The sequence below is a fragment of the Cheilinus undulatus genome, linkage group 23, assembly GCF_018320785.1.
Source record: "Cheilinus undulatus linkage group 23, ASM1832078v1, whole genome shotgun sequence".
NCBI classification, from domain to species: domain Eukaryota; kingdom Metazoa; phylum Chordata; class Actinopteri; order Labriformes; family Labridae; genus Cheilinus; species Cheilinus undulatus.
Window position 1 is genome coordinate 9,371,454 of NC_054887.1, and position 26,312 is coordinate 9,397,765.

Below are 26,312 nucleotides of genomic sequence, written 5' to 3' on the forward strand. Positions count from 1 at the left end.
GCTGTTGGTTTTGATTGGCAACCAACTGTTTCCACAAGGACGGAGAAGCTTCCTGAATGAAGCCAAAGCAGCAGGAATGGGCAAATACAGCCTGGGGTCAACAAGAACATAGCGAACACAGTGCGCTTTCTTTGTATCAAACTTGATTCCAGTGAAGAAAAACACAGTTTTCCAATCTTCTCAGCATTATTTCTATTCTTTATTCATGTTTAACTCCACTTGGGGTTTTGTGTTTTGATACTGGCATCATTATTCCTCATCTTTGTTCACTAGGAGGGAGGTTTGTGTTACTGAATTGTCTCAGGCTTTCTTAAGGATGCATGGACAGGCTTCCTAACCCTGCATAGCAACAGCCAGGGAGAAAAAAAGCACGTCACCTCAAATCCTAAAACACACCATCACGTAATATGTTCATTTTATCCGTGCATTTATGGAAGTAGAGGCTGTTTCTTCTGGAAGTTTGTGTGTCTTTTTGTGGGGAAGCTTGGCACGGGTTTGTTATTTCAGTCTCAGTATTCAGAAAAAGTAGGTGTTACTGTAAAATTATAAAGATGAAAAATTACTTCTTTTAACCTTCTTTTGTACTTCTTTTGTACACTGTGACTTTTACTGTAGTGAGCTGTCTTACAGTAGTTGAGAAACAGTACAGTAGTAAGGGACAGGACGGGATATTTTACATTACGCAGAGCTAAGCTGCTTGTTAAATTAAAGTTCTGTTTTCTGACATTGTGTGACTGTTGAGTGGTCATCAGAGTGAATCTGACTGTTGAGTGGTCATCAAGGTGAATCTATGACTGTTGAGTGGTCATCAGAGTGACTCCATGACTGTTGAGTGGTCATCAGAGTGACTCCATGACTGCTGAGTTGTCATCAGAGTGACTCTATGACTGTTAAGTGGTCATCAGAGTGACTATGACTGTTGAGTTGTCATCAGAGTGACTCTATGACTGTTGAGTTGTCATCAGAGTGACTCTATGACTGTTGAGTTGTCATCAGAGTGACTCTATGACTGTTGAGTTGTCATCAGAGTGACTCTATGACTGTTGAGTTGTCATCAGAGTGACTCTATGACTGTTGAGTGGTCATCAGAGTGACTCTATGACTGCTGAGTTGTCATCAGAGTGACTCTATGACTGTTGAGTTGTCATCAGAGTGACTCTATGACTGTTGAGTTGTCATCAGAGTGACTCTATGACTGTTGAGTGGTCATCAGAGTGACTCTATGACTGTTGAGTTGTCATCAGAGTGACTCTATGACTGTTAAGTGGTCATCAGAGTGACTATGACTGTTGAGTTGTCATCAGAGTGACTCTATGACTGTTAAGTGGTCATCAGAGTGACTATGACTGTTGAGTGGTCATTAGTGTGACTCTGTGACTGTTGAGTGGTCATCAGATTGACTCTGTTACTGTTGATTGGTCATCAGAGTGACTCTCTGACTGATGAGTGGTCGTCAGTGTGACTCTAAGACTGTTGTGTGGTCATCAGAGTGACTCTGTGACAGCTAAGTGGTCGTCAGAGTGACTCTAAGACTGCTGGGTGGTCATCAGAGTGACTCTGTGATTGTTGAGTGGATATCAGGGTGACTGTTGAGTGGTCATCAGAGTGACTCTATGACTGTTGAGTGGACATCAGAGTGACTCTATGACTGTTAAGTGGTCATCAGAGTGACTATGACTGTTGAGTGGTCATCAGAGTGACTCTATGACTGTTGAGTGGTCATCAGAGTGACTCTATGACTGTTGAGTGGTCATCAGAGTGACTCTATGACTGTTGAGTTGTCATCAGAGTGACTCTATGACTGTTGAGTGGTCATCAGAGTGACTCTATGACTGTTAAGTGGTCATCAGAGTGACTATGACTGTTGAGTTGTCATCAGAGTGACTCTGTGACTGTTGAGTGGTCATCAGGGTGACTCTGTGACTGTTAAGTGGTCATCAGAGTGACTTTGACTGTTGAGTTATGTATTGGTATTAGGATTAGCGAGTACATGAAACTACTATAAAATCTCATCCCTGCACTATAACTTTGTAAACCTGATGTAAACCCCATGCCAATAATTGCATGGCCTTTCATTTTTATTATCTTATCCATTTACCAGATTGACACAATACAGGACTTATTTATAAGACAGTCTGCCTCAATCTCTCCTCCTACATTGTCTGTGTGCACATTCACCCACATACAAAGACATGCTGAGTATCTCTAACTATTGAATACACCTGTCAGTGTTCCTTGTTTCTAGTTAATGGAGTAATGATGGACCTTGATTTTAATAGTCACTTGTGAACAGTTCAAAATCTGCCTATCTTGCAAATATAGCAAGAATTAAAGGGTTTATGTCCAAACAACTTAAAGAGATACTTGTTCAGGCTTTTGTGGTTTTTAGCTGGCCTGACTGGACTAAAACACAACCAAGGTAGAGTACGTGGTGAAATGAGAGCTGATTTTGTTATATGTGCTAGGTAGGCTGTAGTCAACTATTAGTATGTTAGCTACAGCTATAAATAAGCTACAAAAAGCATAGCAAGTTCAACTGAACAGAACATCTGACTTGTCTGCTACAATAAACATGCTTTATAGGTCACGTGTCTTATCCTTCCAAACCTCCAGAGGCATAGTGCACCACTGACATCAATTTCATGCTAATAAGCTGCTGTAATTAGCCTATCAGCTGTCGCTTGATCCTTGATACTACTAATAATGTCATGTCTGCCAATAATCCATAGATACAGGGCAAGTTTGTCTTGCACTACCCTGTTTACACTTGGTTTAAAAATGCGCCTTAGGTTATTGGATCACACAAGATAAGCCTTGTGATCTTATTTCTCAGACCAGTAGTAGAGGAGGCCTTTGACTCATTTGACCTAGCCTTTGTAGAGTGTAAAAAAAGAGATTTCTTGCTGGTTATGAGTAAAGGCAGCATTGTCTCAGCAGTTGGGGAATATTTGTATCCTTGAAGCACATCTTAAAACCCTGATTGGAACGTCTTTGTTAGTTTTTCCCTACACCTTGTCACTGGTCCATTAAATGACAACCCAAGGAATCATTTTTCTCATTTTAAATAATCATGCTGGCATTAAATTTTGACTACTAAATGGATGGCTGAGTTTCATTTCAGTTGGACTACCAGACTTTCTACATGGATATTAAACTCTTTTAGATACTGATCCTAAAGTAATGGCTCACATAAAGCTTCAACTATTCTACTATTGGTCTGCTCTTACTAAAGTACTTAAGACACAAAAAGCAAAGCCTTGTAAGTGATATCCCAATAAATATTCAAGTTTAATTTACCAACCATTTTATCTTTAGTTTCTTCCATTTAACAGAAAACGGGTGTTGTTGGTTTAGCTTTATGTCTGTAATAGATAAAGCTCCAACTTATTAAATGATAAGATAAGTGAAACAACCTGATTTTAATCAAACTGTATCATATTACCTTCTTTTAAATACAAATGTGAAACCTAAAGAGTTGGGGGAACAATGCAGATTTCATCCTGGCAGTGAGAAAGTGGACCGAATCTTTACCTTTGCAAAGCTTCTTTAGGGAGCATGGAGTTTGTGCATCCAGTCAATATTTTTTTTTTTTTCGGACTTGGAGAAGGCTTACGATCGTGTCCCACAGGGCGTAATGTGGGGGTACTACAGGAATATGGGGGCCGCTGCGGCACGCCATCAGGCCCCTGTATAACCAAAGAGAACTCCATCTCTGCTTTTTGCAGATGATGTGGTTCTGTTGGCCTCCAGTTGGGGAGGTTGTCTTTGGCCCATGTGAAGGACTTCAAGCATCTTGGCGTCTCGTTCACGAGTGAGATTAGAATGGACCGCGAGATTGACAGGCGGAGTGATGCAGCATCAGCAGTATTGCAGACGTACCATACCATACCGTTGTGGTGAAAAGAGAGCTGAGCTGGATGGCAAAACTCTCAATTTACCGGTCGATCTTCATTCCAGCCCTCACCAGTGGTCATGAGCGTTGGTTTATGACCGAGAGAATAAAATTGTGGGTTCAAGCATTTAAAATTAATTTAGTCAGGAGAGTGTCTGGGCTCAGCCTTAGAGAAAAGGTAAGGAGCTTGGACATCCGGAGCCGCTGGTGCTTGGCATTGCAAGGGGCAAGTTTAGGTGGTTTGGGCATCCCACCAGGATGCCTTCTGGTCGCCTGCCTGTGGAGGTCTAACCAAAACTGTAAAAGAAAGAAACTTACAACAGTGCACAGCATAGGCACTTTGAATAGTCCCTCCAGCTCCTAAAGTGCATTTGCCAAAGAACAAGTCCTCATATGAACTACAGAGAAAAATGTTCTCCAAGTTACGACAAAGCTTCAAGGAACTAATTCTGATCATACTTGATCATCTTACTTCTTTAGATGTAAAACATAATGAAAATCATTGTCATACAGAATTTCATTTTCATTTTTTTTATTATTATAGTAACCTGCCACCTACCTGCATTTTTGTTTGCCCGTACCCATGAAATTAGAGAAATAGATTTTCTAACCATAGTTGAATATTTTCAGCAAATAACTGTAAGGTGCCTGACCCAGTGCAGGACTCTGACTCGTGTCCCTCTAAGGGTCAGAAGCCACCGAAAATGCAATTTGGTGAACATCTCTGCTCTTTTGCAGTTGTCAGGTGTTGTAAACATTTGTTGTTTAGAGGAGACTGGGGAATGAAAGTGTTTGGAGCTGCAGCACCATGTTGTTAACAGTAACTAGTACCATAAAAAGTTGTCTTCAATTCAGGCCTAAAATGAAGGTAAATGCTATGTCTGAATTGCAGTAGCCAGCCCTCACTGGAAGAAGCTGTAGCGCCAGGTTATGACTACTGCCATAATAATCTACTACCCTGAAGTTAGCAAGCACATAGCATTGCTAGCATCTTGTGGGAGCAGTGTTTTGCAGTGTTAGCATTGCTAGTGTCTTGTAGGAGCAGTGTTTTGCAGTGTTATGCTGTATTCCATTTGTCATCATACCAAGTCGTTTTTACAACTCATGAACTCTGTCTTTTACAAAGCATCCCGACCTCAATGTCCCAACATGGTGGCACAAAGTATTAAGTGTAGTAAAAACTTTGATTTTGACCTGTTTTCAGAACCTTTTGCTGTTTCTCAGTGCATTTTTTAGAAATTGAAAACACAGCACTATCCTGCGGTTGCATGTCGTGTGTAGCAGCAGTCTTTTAATACATGAAGTACTGCATAATATGTTGTTTTAAAGGTTTATCGGCTAAGAACTGATCAATAATGCTAAAAATAATGACAGACTAACGCAAGAACGGCATCCGTCCTTTTTCCAACTTTTTATTGATATATGTGAAGCACATACATACATACTTACAAACATTATTTAAATGATGCACCTGTGTATATACAATAAATAAACTATATACATGGGGTACCTAGAAATTAAATAAACATATTTAGGGATTCAGTAATGTCCAGAGTTTTCATTGCTTTTTTGCATTTCATTCCATGTAGTGAGCTCATATAATATTCTATTTCCATTTTAAATTGTTCTGACCTTTTATAACTTTTCAGTTAATTTAAATGTATGGATATAATATTTATCAAACAATACAAGTAAATTCAAAATATAAAGCTTTTGACAGTTTCTTTCTCCATTGTCATGATAATAAATTACATACTTTTCTTTTAACCTAACTTTGGAGCCGGTTTGCTCTACATCCAACCAAAATAAGAGACTTTGGAGACACTCTTTTTTTTTTTAACTCGTTTTGACAAATGGAACGCAAACAACTGGGAAATCCGTATTTGCAGACAAATGTGACGTCATTCCCAGTTCCGACTTCCGACCTCCGAGATAAATGGAACGCAGCATTAATATTGGTAACACCTTGTAGGAGCAGTGTTTTGATCTAGAAAATGGATAGAAATATATATATATTACTGCTTTATCAGAGCATTTACATTCAGCTCCAGCATGTGGACATTAGTCTGTAAAGAGGATTTCAGTCCGGTGATGCAAGCACTGCTGAGATTTGCAAAACTCACAAACCTATTTGACATTGTGTACTTGCAGATGCTGGGGTTCTGTATCAACTAAATGTGCTGAATTTTTACTTTTTTTTTTTAACTTTAATTCAAATTTGGTTAGAATTTAAAATAGTCGCTGAGAAAAAGTCAAATTGTTATATTTTTTAGGATGTAAATCAAGGTTATAAAGTGTGGAGGAACTTGTTTGAGAGAAGTTTTAATGGATTCTTTTCAGCTTTCGGCCATGAGAACATCTGGATCTCCAGATGTTTCACCCTTTATTTCCAGCTTTTTGCATAGGTGTTGTCAGAAACACACATTTACACAGAGTAACAGCATCTGTGAAAGGTCTCTGTGGAGAAACAGAACGGCTTTTAGTTTCCCCTTAAAAAACAGAGTCAGCCCGTCCTTGTTTCCCTGCACTGTACGCTTTACGCACGTGTCTGGTGTGTGTGCCTTGATGTGTATTTATGTGTGTGTAGAAGTGAGGTTGTGTTTGTGAGAGGGAGGGAGGGGATGCTGTCATCTTCACACAGGATCACGGGATCCTCTCCTCCTCTCCTCTCTCTGTGTCTACCGCTGCAGAAATCCTCCCATCTGTCGCTCCTAATCAGCAGAGAGCAGCTTGCATGTTCACAGGGTCTTACAGGGGGATGACATCTCTCTCTCTCTCTCTCTCTCTCTCTCTCTCTCTCTCTCGTGCACACACACAGATTACACTAATACTGACACAGCATTGCAGACTGCAGCATCACATGCCCTTGTGGCCTTTACTCATTAAAGCATCAAAAGTAGTAAACCCAAAGTCGCCTTAATTCTGTTTTCTCTGCTTACTCATTTTCAAATATAGAGCTACATGAAGCAGCACTTATCCGTTTCCTTTAAAATGAATGCTGGAAAAATAATATACACCATGCTCAAAATTATTATACAAAAGATATTTTTCTCTGATATTCCTAAATAGTCAATGCAAATGACAGGCAGTATAATTTTCAAGTCACCAACCGTTGGAGCATAATTAAACTTTTAATGAACAAACCTCCCAATGATGACTTGTTTTTTTTTTTTCAATAAAAAAACTTCTAATGCAATGTTTCAAATTATTATGCACAATGGAGTTTCCAAACATCTTATTGTGTTACTGGTTGGTAAAGAACTGAAAATGGTCATTTGTTGAATTTGCAGCATTAGGAGGTCATATTTACTGAAATCAAAAGCAATTTGAATCAATAACATCCTAACAGGCCAAGTTACTTGTTAACAGAGGACCCATTTTTGATATCACCTTCACAACTCTTGCATCAATTGAACTTGTGAGTTTTTGGAGAGTTTCTGCTTGAATTTCTTTGTAAGATGTCAGAAAAGCCTCCCAGAGCTGCTGTTTTGGTGTGAACTGCCTCCCACCCTCATGGATCTTTAGCTTAAGGGGTTGAGGTCAGGGGAGGATGGGGGCCACACCATGAGTTTCTCTCCTTTTATGCCCACAGCAGCCAATGACACAAAGGTATTCTTTGCAGCCTGAGATGCTGCATTGTCATGATACAGAAGGCACGGTTCTTCTTTTTGTACCATGGAAGAAAGTGGTCAGTTAGAAACTTTACAGACTTTGCAGAGGTCATTTTCACATCTTCAGGGACCCTAAAGGTGCCCACCAGCTCTGTCCTCATGATTCCGGCCCAAAACATGACTCCACCACCTCCTTGCTGACATCACAGCCTAGTTGGGACATGGTGACCAGCATGTGAGAAATCCAGCATCAGTGCCTGACCTCTTAAATGCTCTACAGAATGAACGGGCACAAATTCCAACAGAAACACTCCAAAATCTTGTGGAAAGCCTCCATAGGAGAGTGGAGGCTGTTAACCCTGTTAAAGGGAGAGCAACTCCACTTTAAAGTACATGTATTTGAGTACAATGTCATTACAGTCCCTTTGGGTATGTGTTGATATTGTTACATCTCTTACTTGGATGCAACAGTTATCATCAGAAAAATTCTACATACATTGGGTATATTACTTAAAGCTTACAAAAAGTGATTATTCCTGTGGATTTACTTCTTTACCTGGAATGGAGGTGATCAGTATCACAGATAACTTAGTCCAAGAGCCATGAGCAGTCTTGTACTAAGCTATGAGGCTGATTGCACCTCTTCAAGAGTTTTTCTCCAAACTGCTATCACATTGAGAGCTGTTTGGGAGCTAAAATACCAACTCTCATGCCCCTGACCTCCAACTCAAAAGCTCTTCATTTTATTTTTTTACCATGAAACCCAATTTCTGGTTTTGGTATATCTGCATTGTGTTCAAAATTATTTTCTATAAACTTGTTTTGTTCATTTTTTTTCCTAAATAGTCTATATAATTGGCAATCAATAGAATTTTCATTCCTCAACATTTATATTGTAATCTGGATTTAATTACAATGGTGCCAACAGCAGTTTTTTTGTGTGAAATAATTTAAAATGCAGCATTCCAAAATATCATACGAAACAGAGTTTTAAAACATTCAATAGTTTCTGAAGGATTGAAAACAGAAATCTGTTGGATTTTTTGCATTAGGAGATCATTTTTCCAAGTCAAAGATATTTCAGTCAAAAACATCTTCACAGATCCAGTTCCATATTAACATAGGAGCCCTTCTTTGATTTTACCTTAACAACTCTCTCGTCCATTAAACTTGTTAGTCCATGTATAGTTTCTGCCTGTATTTCCTCTAAGGAACAGAATTGCCTGTTTTAAGGTAAACTGCTGCCTGCGTTCATAGAGCTTCCCTTAAAGGATGATCCAGAGGTTCTCAGTAGGGTTGAGGTCAGTGGTTGATGGGAATGGTGCATTGTCTTGCATAAAAATGATTTTATTCCAGAAGGCACGGTTCTTCTTTTTATACCGTGGCAGGAAATGGGCAGTTAGGAGTGCCACATATTTTGCTGAGGTCATTTTAACACCTTCGTACACCTTAAAGGGGCGTACCAACTCACTTCCTATGATTCCAGCCCAAAAAATCACTCCACTATCTCTTTGCTGACATTGAATGCTTGTTGGGACATGGTGGCCTTACACCATCCATCCAGAACTCCACCCATCGGGAGCATCCAGTGTAATTAGTGAATAAAACTGAAATTTATTTCTCACATATTTCTGAGCCCATTGCCATTGTTTCTCCTTATGGGCACTGGTTATGGGTGGCTGAAAGACAGTTAGGTGCAAGCCGCTGGAGAATCCTGCATTGAGAGCTTCTGGGGACTCCAGGGAACCAGCAGCTTCAAGCATAGTTGGAAACCTTATAGGAAAACTAAAAATCAAGTGTTTGTTTAATTGGAATTGTATTTGCATAATAATTTGGAAAACAGTATTTCATAAATTGCTGTTAAGTCTTGATATGTGTTGAAAAAAGGTGTTTCTTATCATTTGCATGTTATAAAGTAACAGTAGAAGTACACTCAGGCCTAAGCAGGAATTATGTCAGTATTTAACAAAGTACAGGCAAATTATTTAAAGACTTTGTACTTTGATGTCTTATTTTATTGTATCATTGTGTCTTTAAGGCTCTGTTTTTATCTGTAAGGCACTTTGAGTTGCTCCGTTACTTTCCTTGCCATAATATGCAGCAGGATAGACGGCCGTTATGAATGACACGTAAGTGTGGATATTCTCAGACAATACATCTATGCATATCTGAAGGAGTGAATGACTGTCTGCATGAGTTAATCAAAACCAAACCAAATGCTTCTATTTAAGGCATAAAACCTTTTGTGATATTCATGCTCAGTGATCAAATTGACTGTATAGTAAGGCTGAGTCTTTGGAGTGAATTATAAAAGCATAAATCCAAGAGGATAGTCCAATAATTACTGAGATCACAAACCCTGTGAACCCACTACTGATATCATTTAGGGTCATCCTGTGCAGCGATGTGGGATTACATCTTATTTGTGTACTCCTTTTTCTGTAAGATCTATTAGGATAATATAGGATGACTGAGGCTGTTGTGACGCCAAAGTTCTCCATGAGATTTCCTTAAAGCCTCAAAAATCCCTGCAGTCTAATCTAACAATAGCTGCTGTATCACGAGATACAGAGACCCCTCTGAGGTATTTGTGTATTGTAGCATGAGGAAGATAAAAATAGTTTATTCCGTCTCTATCTCTCCGTTTCTCCGTGTCTATTTATCCGGCTCATATCAGGCTCACAGTGAAGATAAACAACACCAAACATTGTCTGCGTTTGACAGGAGAGTGTAGAGAAAAGTGAGACAAGACAGAGAGGCAGTTAGAAGAAAAACACAGACAGAAGGAAAGAGAAAGTAAAGAAAAAATGTGAAGGTTGAGTCCCCTACCTTGACATATAGCTCGCTCTCTTTCTCTGTCCCTCATGGATCCATCTCTGCTAATGCCATGGGCAAGAGTGCTTGAGTTACTCTCGAAAGTCTGGGTAATGTGATAACAGGCTGGTTTGACTGATCAAGACTTAACACAATAGTAGCGTAGTTGTAATGTCTTCACTTTTTTTCATGCTGTTGTGATGGATACAGTATGTACGCACCTGCAACATGTCTGTCCAGTCCCGCTAGCATCGCACATTGGGTTGGACATCTGTACATTTTAATGTTTTTTCATGGCACCAGTTTTGAACCATTTCACCCCAGAAGTCTGCTGAGTCTTTGGCCTGGTTGCTTTTGCCACCGCATCTGTAGCATTTTCAAATGTCCGGCTCGGGCTTTGGTTGTGCGTCGCTGAACTTATTCACCAACACTGCTGCTCTGCTCTATTTACCAGGTTCTTTCACACCATGTTAACCCGCAATGTCTCTGTTTGTCACCTCTATTTCTTATGCAAACTTGAGTGCTTTTTCAAAAGTCAGTCCACCCTTCAACAGCAGCCTCCACTGTATCCTGTCTTCGTTTATGCCACGGATCAAACAATTTCTCAACAACATAGTCAACGAATCCCCAAAGTTACAGTCCTGTGCCAGCTTTCTCAGTTCTGCCACATAATCACCCACACTATTATACTGTGGTGCCCTCTATTGGCACTAAGATGGAATGACATTCCACAGCCACTTCATAACACAAGGGAAATCTCTGTATTATGATATTTAAGGATTTTATTTAAAATCTGCACATATTTATGATTTTTTAATGGCACCAGTTTTAAACCAGTACACCCAAGAGGCCTTCTGAGAGTTTTCAAGGACAATTGGAGCAATGGTGTGGTGTGCAAATTGACACAGACACACAGACAGAAACGCTGCCAGTTATAGCTGTAAAATTAGTTGCAAAATGCTCCTCCAGCTGTTCTTTAGTACTTTTTCAGCCTTTTGTTGCCCTGTCCCTATTTTTTTTTTTTTTTTTAATTTTTAAGATGTGTTGCTGCCATCAAATACAAAATGAATATTTTTTATGAAATGGTAAAATTTCTCAGTTTCATCATCTGATATGTTTTTTATGTAATACTGTGAATGAAATATTTGTTTATGCAAAAAAATGTGTTCTGTTATCTAATGTACATTTTACACAGCAGCCCAACTTTTTTGAAATGAGGTTGTTATATTAAATATTAATTGATAAAGGTATAAGTAAGTTAAAGCTGTTTTCTCTCAATCATTTAGGGTGGGCTAGTTGCACAAGTGCACATAAGGCTAACCCATAATGCTGCACCTGCTGCACATTTTTAATACAGTAGTGCACATATGTGCATTGTAAAAGCACAGAATAGCGTGCAATCACCTTTTTCCTTCTTTTTACCAGGCCCTCTGTTTTTATTCTTGGTGTTGCAATAGCTGATGATTTGAACATCTGTTTTGTCTCCTCTATATTCAGGCCTGTCCTGTACCCCCGTCCTGCCACCTCGTCGAGGTTCCTTCTATGTAGAGAGCGGCACTGGAGTGTCAATCGGCAGCATGCTGACCTTCTGGTGCAGAGAGGGATACCAGCTGGTTGGCAGTGATAAAATACAGTGCACAGTGAAGAAAGGCAAAGCACAGTGGAGCAACTACCTGCCTGTCTGTGAGGGTAAGAAGGCTTTTATTGGAGGAATTTAACAGATTTTATTGCCACACTTGATAAGTAATTTTATTCCATATTAAAAGAAGAAGCTTTTTGTTTCAGATTTCCTTCTTATATTCTTAGTAAAAAGGGAATAATGCAGCACCACACAAGCGTCTAACTCTGAATGCAACAAAAGGGATAGATTGGCATGCAAAAACGGTGAATGGTTGCACCTTCACGCCTGGTTTATACGTTAATACTGCCTGCAGCTTGCATGTCATGGCATCACTGGTGAACATGCAAAGCACGCTTTTTAAGATCAGGGATTATTTCTGTCCTCTGCTGTCAAAGTTCAAACATGCCATGTGAAATCAGTGTCACACTAACTGGGTAAAGAAAATTTGACTTAAGCTTTAATGCCTCCAAGAAAAGAAGAAATGTCAAAAAGTACGGCACATGGAAGATCAAATGTCAGTCCAGGATAGTTCAGTGATTAAAACGGCCCAGCTGAGTTTCCTGCTAGTAGAAAAGCAGTCATTAGGATCAGAGTATGCAGCAGAAGGGTAGTGCAGTCACATGAGAAAAAAAAAACGTTTTCTTTTCTTAGTTTTTGTTCTTCTGTTTTCCTTAGTTGTTCCCTCTTGAATTAATCACCTTAAAATTGCAACAGAAGCTCAAATGCAGGTCATTTAAGGATGAAAACAAGGCCTAAATGTTAAGTTTAATCAGGTTTTTTCTGTCTGGGTTTGAAACATTGGGAGATGCTTTGAAACAAGAGTGAACAGAATTGTATTTTTACATGTGAATGCACTATGCCTCCAGAGGAATGGATGGATGAAGAGTGCATGTAACTGCTATGAGGTCATCTATTGTTTGGTAGATTAACAATGCCAAGACTTGTACAGATTTGGTAATTTGGCTGTCCCTAACTGCTTTTATATGCAATCAGAAAAAAGTTGAGATGTTATATTAGTCCGACTTTAACTGGGGTTTCACTTGTAAAAGTTGCATACACACAAAACAGGGCCTGAAGTTAGAGTGCGCCACTTCCCACACAAAGTGTGATCTATAAAAAACAGCCCTGATGGTAAAATGTGCACACAAGCAAACTGTGACCCATGTGTACAAAGGTATAGGAGGCAGAGGGAGACTGGCAACACACAAGATGAAGTGGTTAAAGCAGTAGTAAATCTGAGCTTGATGGTTTCACCATAGTAAGAGAAATAAACAAATCACCTATTTGTGTCACTTCCTGTTGCCAGTAGGGGGCACTATGATGAGGTATTTGCATGTAGGAATGTTCAGTGTGATACTGTTGTCTTGCCAGATAATTTTAAAGAATGCAGAATAATCTATCCAAAAGTTAAAACCAGTTAAAGTCATTTAGCACCATGAAAAGGCCTATTTGAAAACTAAGGTGAAGCTGGTGGACTTCCTGTTGGGATTTTGATAAGGGTCCAAGAGGCTTTTTTGTGGGTCTAGTAATGATCCATATGCAGACCAAAAATCATAAGCCTAGGTAGAATGGTATTCAGGGGCTGATTGTTTGAACTGATGAAGAAGGAAAAAGAAATATTTTCAGTCAGGAAAACTCCTGTCATACATTTAATCATTTTGTTTAGAAATACAGATATAGAGTTTTACTCTGCAGAGAAAACTCTGCTTAGAAGATGGTCCCTGGGTTAGTTAAGCAGCATGCTTTTACTTTCTAGGGAGCACATGGCTAGAAACCCCAATATGGATAGGTAGATTGATGACAATGCTTACTGAATACAATGAAATTAGTTCAAAAGCAATTAGTCCACAGTAGGATGAATCTGAATATGAGGATGCAACAAGCCTTATGCTTTAAAGGAGGAGGCTGGGATGGAGGAGGTTAAGCTTTGCAAGCATGGATTAGTGAGAAGTATGTCATATTATAATACACCACAGTTTTGAGAGAAAGAAATGTGATTGGTTGTGGGAGCTTGGAGGTGATAATTAGGACCAGCTGGCTGTCAGCTGATCAGGGCTGGGCATATGACTACTGTGTTTTTGCCAGATTATGGACCCACCATAGGGTGAAAACTCAAGTTTTTGATAATGTTAGATCTCCAACTTGTCTAGAATCAGCAAAAAAATCTGGAGTCGATCAGATAAAATTCCTCTGACTAGTTATTTAAAATGTTGGAAATACTGCTAAATTTCCCCTTCGTCCTTTATTATCTGACTTCCTGTATATATTTTTAAAAGACAGTACATTAGTTTTTTATTAATCACAACACAATACATATGTGTACCAATTTTCATGCATTCAGCTTGAACTATGTTGAGGGCCCTGACAAAAGGACATTTGGGGTCCCTGTAAGGCCGTTTTATAACAGACATGCACGAAAGCTCTGGAATATGTACGTTTTCACCAGGTTGGAAGCACCTGTGAAATTTGGTGAGCTTTGGGGCATGTTAAGGCCTCCAAATTAGCATTTCATTTGCCTGAGTATTAGAAAGAAGAATTCTTTCCAATTCAATGGGGTCCTCACTCTGAGGTTGGTGTTCAGGCCCTTAAAACGTCTCAAATAATTTGTTGCCACTTTACAATCATAAATTTACTTTTACTCCTTAGATAGTCTAAAGTCCGAACCAGTCTAATTGAGTGTGAAATGTAATTCTTTGTACCTGCAGCGATCCCCAGACCTGAGGACCGTGGTCTGAGAGTGGCTGTGTTGGCATCAGTGGTGAGTGGCATCGTCATCCTTGCCATGTCCCTCTCCTTCCTCATCTGCTGCCTGCAGGAACGAAACAGTCGAGAACGAGCCAAGAAGGAGGGACGGAGCAGGTAGGAGATTGATGTCGATTTTAACCTTGAATATACAGTAGTTCCCAGACTCTGTCCCCGCCATGCTGACGGAGCTGTTTTCTTCTTAGACGCAGAGAGAAACGTGCTGCCCGGCGCAGCGAGTGTTGGCTGGAGAGAGAGGAGGGTGAGTGGGAATCTTTCCCTCCTCCAAAGATCTTCCATCTGTCTCAGAGGATGAACCCTCGTCTGGCCCCCGACAGCCCCCTCTACCTGACTGCAGGGCTCAGTGGATATGAGAACAGAGGATACCAGAGGTAACCTTCACAGAGAACAAAAAACACCACAAAAGTTTTATATGTTGATAGAATGTCCACAAACAGCATCAAAGGCTTAAATATGTTCATTACAGAATGCCTCAAAGAGTAACTTCTGACTTTTACCTAATTGGTTGGAATTTTTTGCATTGTGTGATACAGAAAGTATATAGATGTGAAAACTGACACTTTTTCTTTAGATTGATACCCATGGAATAGATAATTCTGAGTCACAAATAAATAACCCCAATTCCAGAAAATCTGGGACGTTGTGTCAAACGTGAGTAAAAACAGAATATAGTAAATTGCAAATCCTAAATTGAATACAGCGCAAAGATAAGATATTCAATGTTCAGTGATCAACTTTACTGTTTTTTGGGCAACCGGTACCCTCTGAATTGGATTCCTGCAAAACATCAAAAAAGCTGGGACAGGATCATGGTTACCGCTATGTTCCACTGACTTTTCTCATAATAACTCTGCAAACAACTAGGGACCGAAGACACTGATTGTTGAAATATTTTTTTCTTGACGTACATCTTAAGTTGCTCAGCAGTGCATGGCTGGATTTGGGCTTTTAATGTGCCATACATTTTTAATGGAAGCAGGTGAAGTCCGGTCTACTCCCGTCACTCTTCTCCAGTGAAGCCGTGATGTAGTACAGAATTTGATTTGGCATTGTTTTGCTGAAATAAACAGGAACATCCCTGAAAAAATCATCTGGATGGAAGCATATGTTGCTCCAAAACCTTTATGTACCTCTTATTATTAATTATGCTTTCACCGATGTGCAAGTCATCCATGCTATGGGCACTAATACACCCCCACTCCATGACAGATGCTGGCTTTTGAACTGTGTGCTGATAACAATCTGGATGGTCCTTTTCCCCTTCAGCCCAGGACTCGATGGCTATTATTTCCAAATACAATTCAAAATGTGGACTTTACAGACCACAGAACAGTTCCCCACTTTAGGTCAGTTCATCTCAGACGAGCTCTGACCCAGAGAAGTTGGCAGCACTTCTGAACGTTGTTGATATGTGGCTTTAGCTTTGCATGTTGGAGACTTGAGCTACATCCATAGATGCAGTGACTCACTGTGTTCATTGGTGATGGATTTTTGAAGTCTTCCAGGGCCAGGTGCTGAGAAGCATTCCCACAGCATGATGCTGCCACCACTGGCTTCACAGTGGGAAAGGTGCGTCTAGTCTGATGGCCAAAAAGCACCACTTTGGACCTGAGAACTTTCTCCCACTTGCCCATGGAGTCTCCCACATGCCTTTTGGCAAACTCTAGTCCAGATTTAAATTCTTTTTGCCACTCTCTTAAACAACTTTGACCCATGAAGAACCTGGGCAACAGTTGTTGTATGAAGAGTCTCTCCCATTTCAGCTGCTGAAGCTTGAAAGTCCTCCAGAGTAGTCATAGGTGCCATATTCCCTTCATTTTTTGATGATGGATTTAACTGAACTCCAGGGAATGTTCAGTGCCTTGGAATTTTTTTGAATCCATCTGTTGACTGACTCTGAGTTGCTTGGAGTTTTCTTTTGTCTTCATGGTGTAATGGTAGATGGGAATATCAATTAACCAGTGACTGGAACTTCCAGAGACAGGTGGCTAATTGTGAGACTGCTGGCTGGACCTCTGTTGAATTAGGTCAGTTACTTTAAAGGGGTATGAATATTTATGCAGACATTTATTTTACCTTTGATACACCTTTTTATAGGCACTATACATTCAAAAAACACAGCAATTTGTAAAGTCAATTTTACCATTAAGTGTCTTATCTTTGTCCTGTATTTAATTTAGTATAGGTTTAAAAGATTTGCTCACATTTTACACAATGTCCCAACTTTTTTGGAATTCATAAATAAAGGCGCAAACTTGTCTAAAAAAAAAAATCTAGATCAATGTCATAGAGTTTCCAAGTTGCAGCTGCACAGAAAATCACATTTATGTCACTGATTGATGGCTGCTTTATTTATTGCATTCCTTCTGCCCCCTAATGGACTATATGTGAATTACATGCATCTTGTTATATTTATTGATTTTATCAGGAAAATAAGTTGTCTCAGTGAGAAAAAATGGACCAAAAAATCAAATATGATCCACTTGTTTGTTGAATAATAATAATAATACTTATCTACTTTATTTACTTTAATAAACAGCTTAAATTTGATATTAAAGTTTTCATTTCTTGCTTTTTCCTGCAGGAGTCAGGAGAGTTTACTAAAGGCCTCCATGCCATTGTATCGCTCCGACTCTCAGCTGTACCCACATGTTGTCCTGCAGAGGGTCCCGACTCCTACAGCACCCTCCGCACCTTCTGCTCCATCTGCCCCCTTCTACATGCACGTCCCTACGTCCGGCTCTGCTGCCTCCACACCGGCCCACACAACCTCCCACGGCCAGCCTCACGTCATGGGGCAGTACCCCACACCAACGTATCCACCTAATCCAAACACAGCTGTGCCCGCGTTCCCCCACCCAACACCAGCTCCTATTTACCCAAACCCCAACCCGACGCCGCAGCGTCCATGGCAGTAACATCCACCAGTTTCCTTTTATGAAAGAGGCTGCGCTGCTCCTACAGAGGAAGAGGGACAACACAACAGGTCTTTTTTACTCTCTTATCCCTGTTTTCACCAACAGAAAGTTGCAGATGCAAACAGAAGGTGTAGAAACGGAGATGCAGCCACAGTAGAAGCTCCCCTGTTTTACTGCATGCTCGGTGAACTTTCCCTGGATTTTGGATGCAGCAAGAATGGAAAGCTCCATGCAAGAGGAGTCTTGCTTTATTCTAGCCATCAGAAATTACAAGAAAGCTTCAAGTAGCGAGTTCACAAGGGAACGCAGGAAGTTTTACTCTGAAGATGGAAGAACAACCTCAAATGAAGGCTCAGACAGGACTTTAAGGCTGCCACGGCTCAACCTTATGATTTTTTAATGAAATAATTCCTATCAGCCTTCCTGAAGTCCACAGAATCTTCTCTAGACAGAAATGTGATTATCAATATATTTTTCTGCTTTTAAGACTTCTCACAAATCTGCAAAGTAATGAAGGTCACTTTACAACTCTTACTAACTTTTACATCCTTAACAGGCTGATCATAGAGGTTTATGGGTAGATGACACTGTGATTTAGATGCTGCAACCACTGAATGCATCCCATTTTGTGCTGTTTGTATGGATTTAAAGCTACAATGATCATTTTTAACTGATACTGTCTTTCTCACCAGGACCATCTAATGAAAATGTTTGTTCTTTTTTTTCTATACTGCTGTAACTGATTTTGTCACATTATTATTCCTTATTCTTTGGATGGCAGTCTGACTGGTAAGGATATAAAGAACTATGAATATAGAAGGCATAACTATTGAGTGGAAATCGCGCCTTGGTTGTATAATAATTAGGAAACTTTTGCCCTGATTGGAGTATTGTGAAGGCTAGGAAAGTTCAGATATGGAAATTTTGTGAGATTTACTGAAGGCTGGCAACACTGGGTGATTTTAGGTCCAGTTTTGGGCCTGATTAAGTTTGTCTCAATTAATTGGGCTGGCTAAACAAAAGGCGATTTTAAAACTAAAACCAAGTTAGGGATAGGGATGGTGTAACCTTATTTTTAATATTCTAACACATACATTTGGCATTTCAGCCAGACTCTAGAAGGAGACATACCTGCCGTCACAGGATCTTGCAGAAACTTGTGTGATCAAACAAGAAAATTGAACAAGGAGGATGGTCAGTGTCGTCTGCTGGTTGTCTGCCTATTTGCGGTTTGTCTTCAGACATAATACAAGGAATAGGATACCCTCTATGGAGTCTAGACACTGGTGGTGGAGGAGTAGATTTCTGAGAAGCTGCACCAGGAAACCAATGAGGTGGCTTGGAGAAGGACACTCATGTATGCAGGATGAGATGAGCAGAAGATCTATGAGGATCTGGACTATATTAACTGAGTGGAGGTAGCTGGGGTGGAGGAGGATTGCAGCGTCCATACTAAATTGACAGTCTGTTTGTAGGAGAAAGGATGACAGATTTAAAATAGGCATGATGATCACTTAAATAAGGTTGTGGCAGTTTCTGATAAGCATGGTGCATTCCATAATACGCATGGAGAATCTAGAGAATTGAGGCCTCGCCCTTTTTTTTTTGCGCACCATACACAGTTATCGACCAAAATGGACAGATAAATGATAAACTGAGAGCCACGTTTACCTTGTTGTAGCAAATATGCACGACCACATCTGTAGAAAGGCTTTGTAATCTGTTTCTTGATGTCCCTGATGAAGGCCACAAGCTGAAATGCGTCTGTTGAAAAAAGTTGTTCGCTCAACTTCTACTGTTGGTGAAGCTTTCTGCTTCCTCACTGGTACAGTATGTCACAGGACAGATAAACACAGTATGAGCACACTTTTTTCTTTTCAAAGTAAAAGCCCTGTTAAGCATTTCTTTGGAGAAACTCCCTTTGTTTGTACAGGATGCTTTTATTTTGAATAGTTCTCAGCACGGTTCCACTTTACACAACCAGGCCACAAGCTCCTAAAACCATCCAGTGTGCTGCCAACCTTAGACGAGCTTTTAAGTGATTTTAGGTTGTAATGATGCAAGTTATATCAGACATGAGAAAGTCAGGGAGACTGCGAGGCTGTCCTCGATGCACTGGAATCTGTACTGAAATGCACTGGTATGTGAAGATGGAGAAGCTTCTGAAACACTCGGTTTCTTTAAACATCAAAGGATGAATCGTGTTTGAGTAAAGATTTAACTTTAAACCTTATTTTCCCCGTGGTATGTACTGTACATGCATCATAAACCGTCCATGAGCTCCTTTCCTGTTTAAAGCTTTAGTTCACTCTAGCTCTGTGTGTCTTTATTTGGAATAGAAGGACTCGAGTCGACACACTAACAAATCTGCACTTTACATTTTTGAGGAGGAGGAGGGGTTAAATGACTTGGACAGGACTGGATGGTCCAAAATATTTCTCTTATTGTAAAATATTTGTTGTAAAATAATAAGACTGCCATAAAAGCTGAATAAAAGAGACTTCTGTGTAGTTGAAAAAGTGTTTTCAATGTGTGCTATTTTGACAGAAGAGGAGGAAAATTGATGAAGGAAGTGAGAAAATAGAGGACATAATTCATCAAAGTGTCATGACAGAGAGAAAATGAGCTGACCTGGTTTGGTGGCTGGACCCGAGAGGCTGGAACCTTAAATCATGTGGTGGACTCAGGGTAGCACAAAACAATCTACTTATTTTCTTCCTCTTTTATCAATACAGGTAGGGTACATTAGTATTATTAGAGCTGGATATTTCTGCCAGCTTCAGGAAACAATGGTGCAAGTTTGAAGTATCATGTTAGAGGTTTTACCTAATACAGATTAATTTGCATAAACCAGAAGGAAAACACAATAGTCACTGCAATATAAAATGTCCAAAAAAGCTAAATTAAAACAAGTCTATACCAGAAATGATTTAGAAAATGTATCCAAAGAGGGAGGATTGACAAGAAAGGGGAACATGCAGTAAAACTATTTACACAATAAGCAAGGTAAGAAGAGACTAAGAGGGAAAAACAAAATCAAACATTGAAGTACTAAAGTGCCGGGGTGATATACAGTGCCTACAGTAAGTTTTCATCCCCTCAGATGTTAATTTTATAAACCAATTCTAGTCAATATAATTTGGTTTTGTAGTACAAAGACATCTGTGTCTGGAAGACCCACTCAATGGTTCATCAGTATTTCTGGCTACCATTACACCATGAAGACAAAAGAACACTCCTGCAAAGCAGAATTACAAGGCACTGAACATCCATATTTTTATTTAATTGACTTTACTGTGTAGAAATCTGTTTTCACTTTGACATTAAAGAGTTTGTTGTTTTTTTTTTTTTTGTAAAAAAACAAATGTATCAGGGGTGTCAAACTCAAGGCCCGCAGGCCAAATCCAGCCCGCAAGATGTATATTTCTGTTATAACTGGCCCATCAGTATGAGGTCTGCAGATTTCTTCAAGTATAAAAATTTAAACGTATCCTTGATGATACAAGATATCCTTGATAAGTCATAAAATCTGAAAAAGTAAGGAGTACAAATATTTAGAGAAGAAATGGGATGTGGGAAAAGAAAATAATTTGTGTTTTAATTTCATATTTTCAATTTTGCATCTTACAATAATGACTCAAACTTAGGATTTTGACTTTTCATGTTGTACTTTGAGCATTTAACTCATAATTTCGACTTCTTATATAATATTTTAGCTTAAAGATTCATAATTCTGTTTTTTTAATTCAGATTTTTTCCTTTTTAACCAATTATTTTGTATTTTATCTCATATTTTCAACTCCAAACTTTGATTTCATGGCCCCAGAGTTTGACCTTTTACACTCACAATTTAAAATTTTTAATCATATTTTGACTTTTAATTACATTATGATGACAAATTTTATTTCTTATTTTGACCTTTTAAACTCATGATTTTGACTTTCTTTCTAATGTATTTGTCTGAGCCTTCAAACATATCTTTTAACTTTTTAAATGTCAAAATCATTTATCATCAGTGATGAGTTTCTTTTCATACTCTATTACTGGTGAAATGAGGTTGACAGTTTCTGGTTAAAAAGGTGACCCTTTTAGGCCCTCAGGTTAGACCTGAATGCTGTGATTGATATATATGATGACCAAGACTGACTAATAAAATCAATAAACTGTAATATTAAAGACCTTATTGTTCATCTGTTAAGGACATTGATTCTTCATATGCAAAGTTCCCTTTAACCCATTTTGGCTAGGAGACAGGGCCCAGCCAGCTACATATATAAACTATAGCCACAGAGACTACAAACACAGTCTGCATGCAAACAAGTGGAGGCAGTAAGCAGACTGCAGGTAATGTAAATAACCTGTAATGCAAAGATTTACACATGGAACTCATCTATTTGCATTGAAGGGTGGAAAATCAATTCAAAGCACCTGCTCATTTGGTTTGTCTGCGCCATACATAGGTGTGATATGTACCATATGTGCTGTTTTATTTGCATACATAAGAGAACTCAGTGAAGATTGCAAGAGAGAAGAGGAGAAGGAGGACAGTTTAAAGAGGTGAGTTGGCACATTCCTAATCTAAGCCTTTTTGACATCAGGGATCATTTACTAAAGGGAACAGTGGGTAATTTAGGAGGAGCGTTTCTTAAAAAAAAAAAAAAAAAACAGCCTCAAAGCAGAAAAATGTGAGATTTGATGGAGGAAAACACTTTTTCCACAGCTGTCTGCCAGTGGCTTTTATCCCTTCCCTTTCTATCAGCATAATACTTTTTAAATTTTTATGTCCTGTTGTTTTGCCATTGGTTGTTTTTATATTGTTTTAATATTTGATTGTAAAACCCTTTGGCAAACTTTTTAATCTTTAAATGTACTGTTTTGAGGTTAAATTTGGCTCAGTCAGGATAATATGCATTAAAATAACTATTCAACTTTCATATATGGGATGCATGCAGGCTTCAAGACACTTTAGAGCTGTCAAATTTCTGCATAAAATATTTAACAAATTAAATTTGCAGTAGGGGTTCTTTATAGAGCAGTAGGACTGAATTTCATAATACACAGAGCATGCGGGCCCATTGTTTTCAGTAGTTCTCATTTTTTTCAGGAGTAGTACCACTCATCCCCTGAGCTGCAGACTTCTTGCAAATTTTTTTTAAAAAATCTGTTTAAATTTTGTGATGCAAACCCCATGACTATAAAAGAATGCATAACAAATAAAGCTCTTCAGATTCATCTACGGCTTGTCAACAGCCAAATAAAACAGCCCTGACAGTTTGAAGAAACTTAAGAAACAGCTTGTTTTACTTTTGTGGTTGAAATGAGACGCTGAGCACAAAGCACAAAACAGACATCTGGTAAAAGTCTGAAAATACCCTCAAACTCAGCCGGGATACTTGAAAATGTTAATGACTCTCTGTGGGCACAATCTCACTTCAACTTCTAAAAATAAATCTCACAAAACGTTCAAGGAAGGAGAGGAGAAAGTCAAGCTTTCAGGGCAATCAGTTTGACATCCATCCACTTATTTAGTTCTGCTGATCCAGGGTCAGATCACAGTGGCAGCAGGTGAACCAAGAGCCCAGACATCCCTCTCCCATGTTTTCTAACTCCCTTTGGGGGATCCTGAGCCTGGATCCTATGTATTTAGATATATATAACACCTCTGGCAAGTCTGTCCTGTTTTAGACCTCCTAAATTCTGCCCTTTAAGATGTAGATATATTGAAAGGGTTATTTTTTAGCATATGATAATTGTATTAGACTAATTTAAATACTTTTCATCACCGTGTTCATCTCTGCAGGTTTTATTCAGGTGTCTCGGCCTGATATTTTCACTGACATGATCCAAGCCAGGTTTCTTGATGCCATCCTCTCCTACTGCGAGCAGATTGGTTGGAGCAGCATCTGGTTTTTATTTGACGTTTTCATCCTGGTCACAGGGCTGGTGACTAACATCGTTCTGCTTTGGATTTTTCTGAGGGAACGGAAACCCCTTTCAGGATCACAGGTAAGAACAGTCAGCAATTTACTGCCAACAGGAAAAAAAGTGTGCCGGCTAAACTTTCTTTATAAAAAAAAAGACTTAAGAAGACCAACACATATACCATATACAGTGTCTACTGTATATAGTATATTGGCCATTTTTTGACACACAACAAAAAATAAAATCCTAACAGATTTCTACAAAGTGGCTGTTTAAATATTCATCCCCTTCCAGTCAGTAGTAGATATATATTATATATCGGATAGCTTGCTATATTTTCCCTGGTCCATTTTACCCTCTACCTTTACAAGCCCTCCAAGGCTGGCTGCTGAGAAGCATCCTCTCAGCATGATGCTGCCACCACTGTGCTTCACAGTGGGGGTGGCGTGTTTGTGGTGATGTGCAGTGTTTGGTATCTTGTCTGATGACCAAAAAGCACAAATTTGGTCTCATCAGACCAAAAAACTTTCTTCCACTTCACCGTGGAGTCTCCCACATGCCTTATGGTGAACACTAGTCAAGATTTAATCAGAGTTTTTCTTCAACAGTGTCTTTTTTTTTTGCCACTCTCCCATAAAGCTTTGACTGGTGCCTTTATATGAAAATTACTTGAGGCACATTCACTGCACTCAGGTGAGCCCTGTTTCACTAATTGTGGGCCTACTAGCACCAATTGCATTTTAAGGAGGTAAATATTTATGAAGTCGCTTATTTTACATATTTTTGTTAAATTGATTTTACTTTGTAGAAATCTGTTTTCACTTTGACATGAGGGTTTTATTTTCTTTTTAAAGCCAAATTATATTGACCATGATTCTTTTCATAAAACCAATAATAGGTTAAAACATTCAACATTGCTGTACAGTTTAACATAGAAACCACTTCTCTTGTTTGGATTTATCATACATTTTTTAATTAAAACCTTTGTTTTCCAGGTTCTAGGTGTGAATATCGTAGTCATGGATCTTGTCTACTTGTCTATATTGCCATTTGGGTTGATATTTAATTCCAAACCAGAGCCAAGACACAATGAAACACGACGAGGTAAACACTGTTTGAGCTTTATCATAAAAGCCAATGATTAAAGGCATAGAAGGGACAAAGCCTATAGATCACAAATTCAAACCACTGATGTTTTGTGCATTTAATATATATCATTTAAAATATCTAGGAATTCGGCTATTTTGTAGGAACCCTGTCACACAAATGTGTACTAGAAGTCACTGCAGACATATGGGCCATATCCTATGCATGGTGCAAAGCATACTGACACGCAGACCTGATGCAGTTATTATTTTAGCACTGTGCGAGAAAAGCACCTTTTTGATCTTTTCTGATGTTGTTGGAAGGCTTCAGTGAAATAAAGGCTCAGGGCGCTTGCAAATTGGACTTTTCCACAATATTCTCAAGTTTTGCAGAAGTGGATTTTAGATTCAGAAGATTAAGAAAAAGTCTTGAAATGTTTTACTTTGTATGAAATAAATCTACAGTTTATAAAAGTTTAACTTTCTAGAAGGAAATAGTGGGAAAAACTTTTTTGATTTTCTAATTTTTTGAGAAGCACCGTATTTGATATTGTTTACTGGTGCTATGAGCTTGTTTTTTGCTGTTTTTCTGAGATTTCTTGACAAAGTCTTTTCTAAAACAAACAGATGAATATCATCAGCATAACAAAGGATATTCTTTATACGACATCAACATAGTATTGCCCAAAAATTACATTTAAAGCAAGAGAGGTATAGGTCAGAGAGCTACACCATACATCATTCATAAATTTGAGTAGAAATGTTGCACCATGTTGTTTCTCTAATCTTTGTACTATAACTGGCAGCATGTCTGTCTGTCTGTGTCAATTTGCAGTCCACAACGTTGCTTCAATTGTCCTTGAAACCTCTCAGAAGACTTCTTGGGTGAACTGGTTCAAAACTAGATTCATGGAAAAATCATGAATATTGACAAATTTCTTATAAAATCCCAAAATATTGCACCTAGTCATTGTCTGGGGACTTCTACTGCGATGCATTTACCTTGGAAGTCAGATGTCGAAAATGACCTCACACCTGAATGAATGCATTTCCATTTGTTATGAGCTTGATTAAGAAGTCGCGCTAAAAAACAACTTCGGGGTTCATGCACTTTACTTTTCAGTGAACTAGCTATTAATTGAAATTTAAAAATGACAGTGGGGCAACATTCATCATCATTTAAGTAGCTTTACTGCTTGAAACTGATCAGAAATGATCAATTTTACATCCATTCATTAACCCTCAACTTTCATTTCTGTTCCCCAGAATTTTCAGCTGAGTGGAAAGTTCCTGACATTAAAGGTCCAATGGATTCTGCAAAAGAAGCGTTCATTATGTTCAACCTGATTGGCTGTCCTCTGCTGCTCTCCTGCATGTGCATTGAGCGCGTTGTGGCTGTGATGAAGCCGGTGCTGTACCTGAAAATGAGGAAGAGGGAGTATCGGATGGCTGTCTCTGCTGTGGTGTGGTTTATCACCTTATCCTTCTGTTTGGCTTCAGGTAAGTATTGGGCAACGAGTTGAGCAGTAGCCACCATGGTGCCGTCACAGGAGTATTTCTCTGACGTTTCTGTAGCAGATGATAAAGTTCAAGTCACCAGAACATACATGTGTGGAGATAAAACCAAGACAAGAAATATGCCAAAGAAGGATAATAATGATAATAGAGTATTTTTATGATATTAGA

At 39.0% G+C, this 26,312-nt stretch overlaps 1 protein-coding gene across 1 annotated transcript in view; it reads left to right on the plus strand.

The window, feature by feature from the left end:
- zgc:162331 (uncharacterized protein LOC793007 homolog) overlaps positions 1 to 20,093 on the plus strand; it is a 66,833-nt gene extending 46,740 nt beyond the window's left edge. Inside the window, exons 3-6 of the mRNA XM_041781054.1 lie at positions 11,815 to 12,006; positions 14,644 to 14,797; positions 14,887 to 15,072; positions 17,286 to 20,093. Of these exons, the coding sequence (XP_041636988.1) occupies positions 11,815 to 12,006; positions 14,644 to 14,797; positions 14,887 to 15,072; positions 17,286 to 17,619 (866 nt within the window). The 3' untranslated portion in view covers positions 17,620 to 20,093. The remainder of the gene's footprint in view (positions 1 to 11,814; positions 12,007 to 14,643; positions 14,798 to 14,886; positions 15,073 to 17,285) is intronic.
- The last annotated feature ends 6,219 nt before the right edge of the window (positions 20,094 to 26,312 follow it).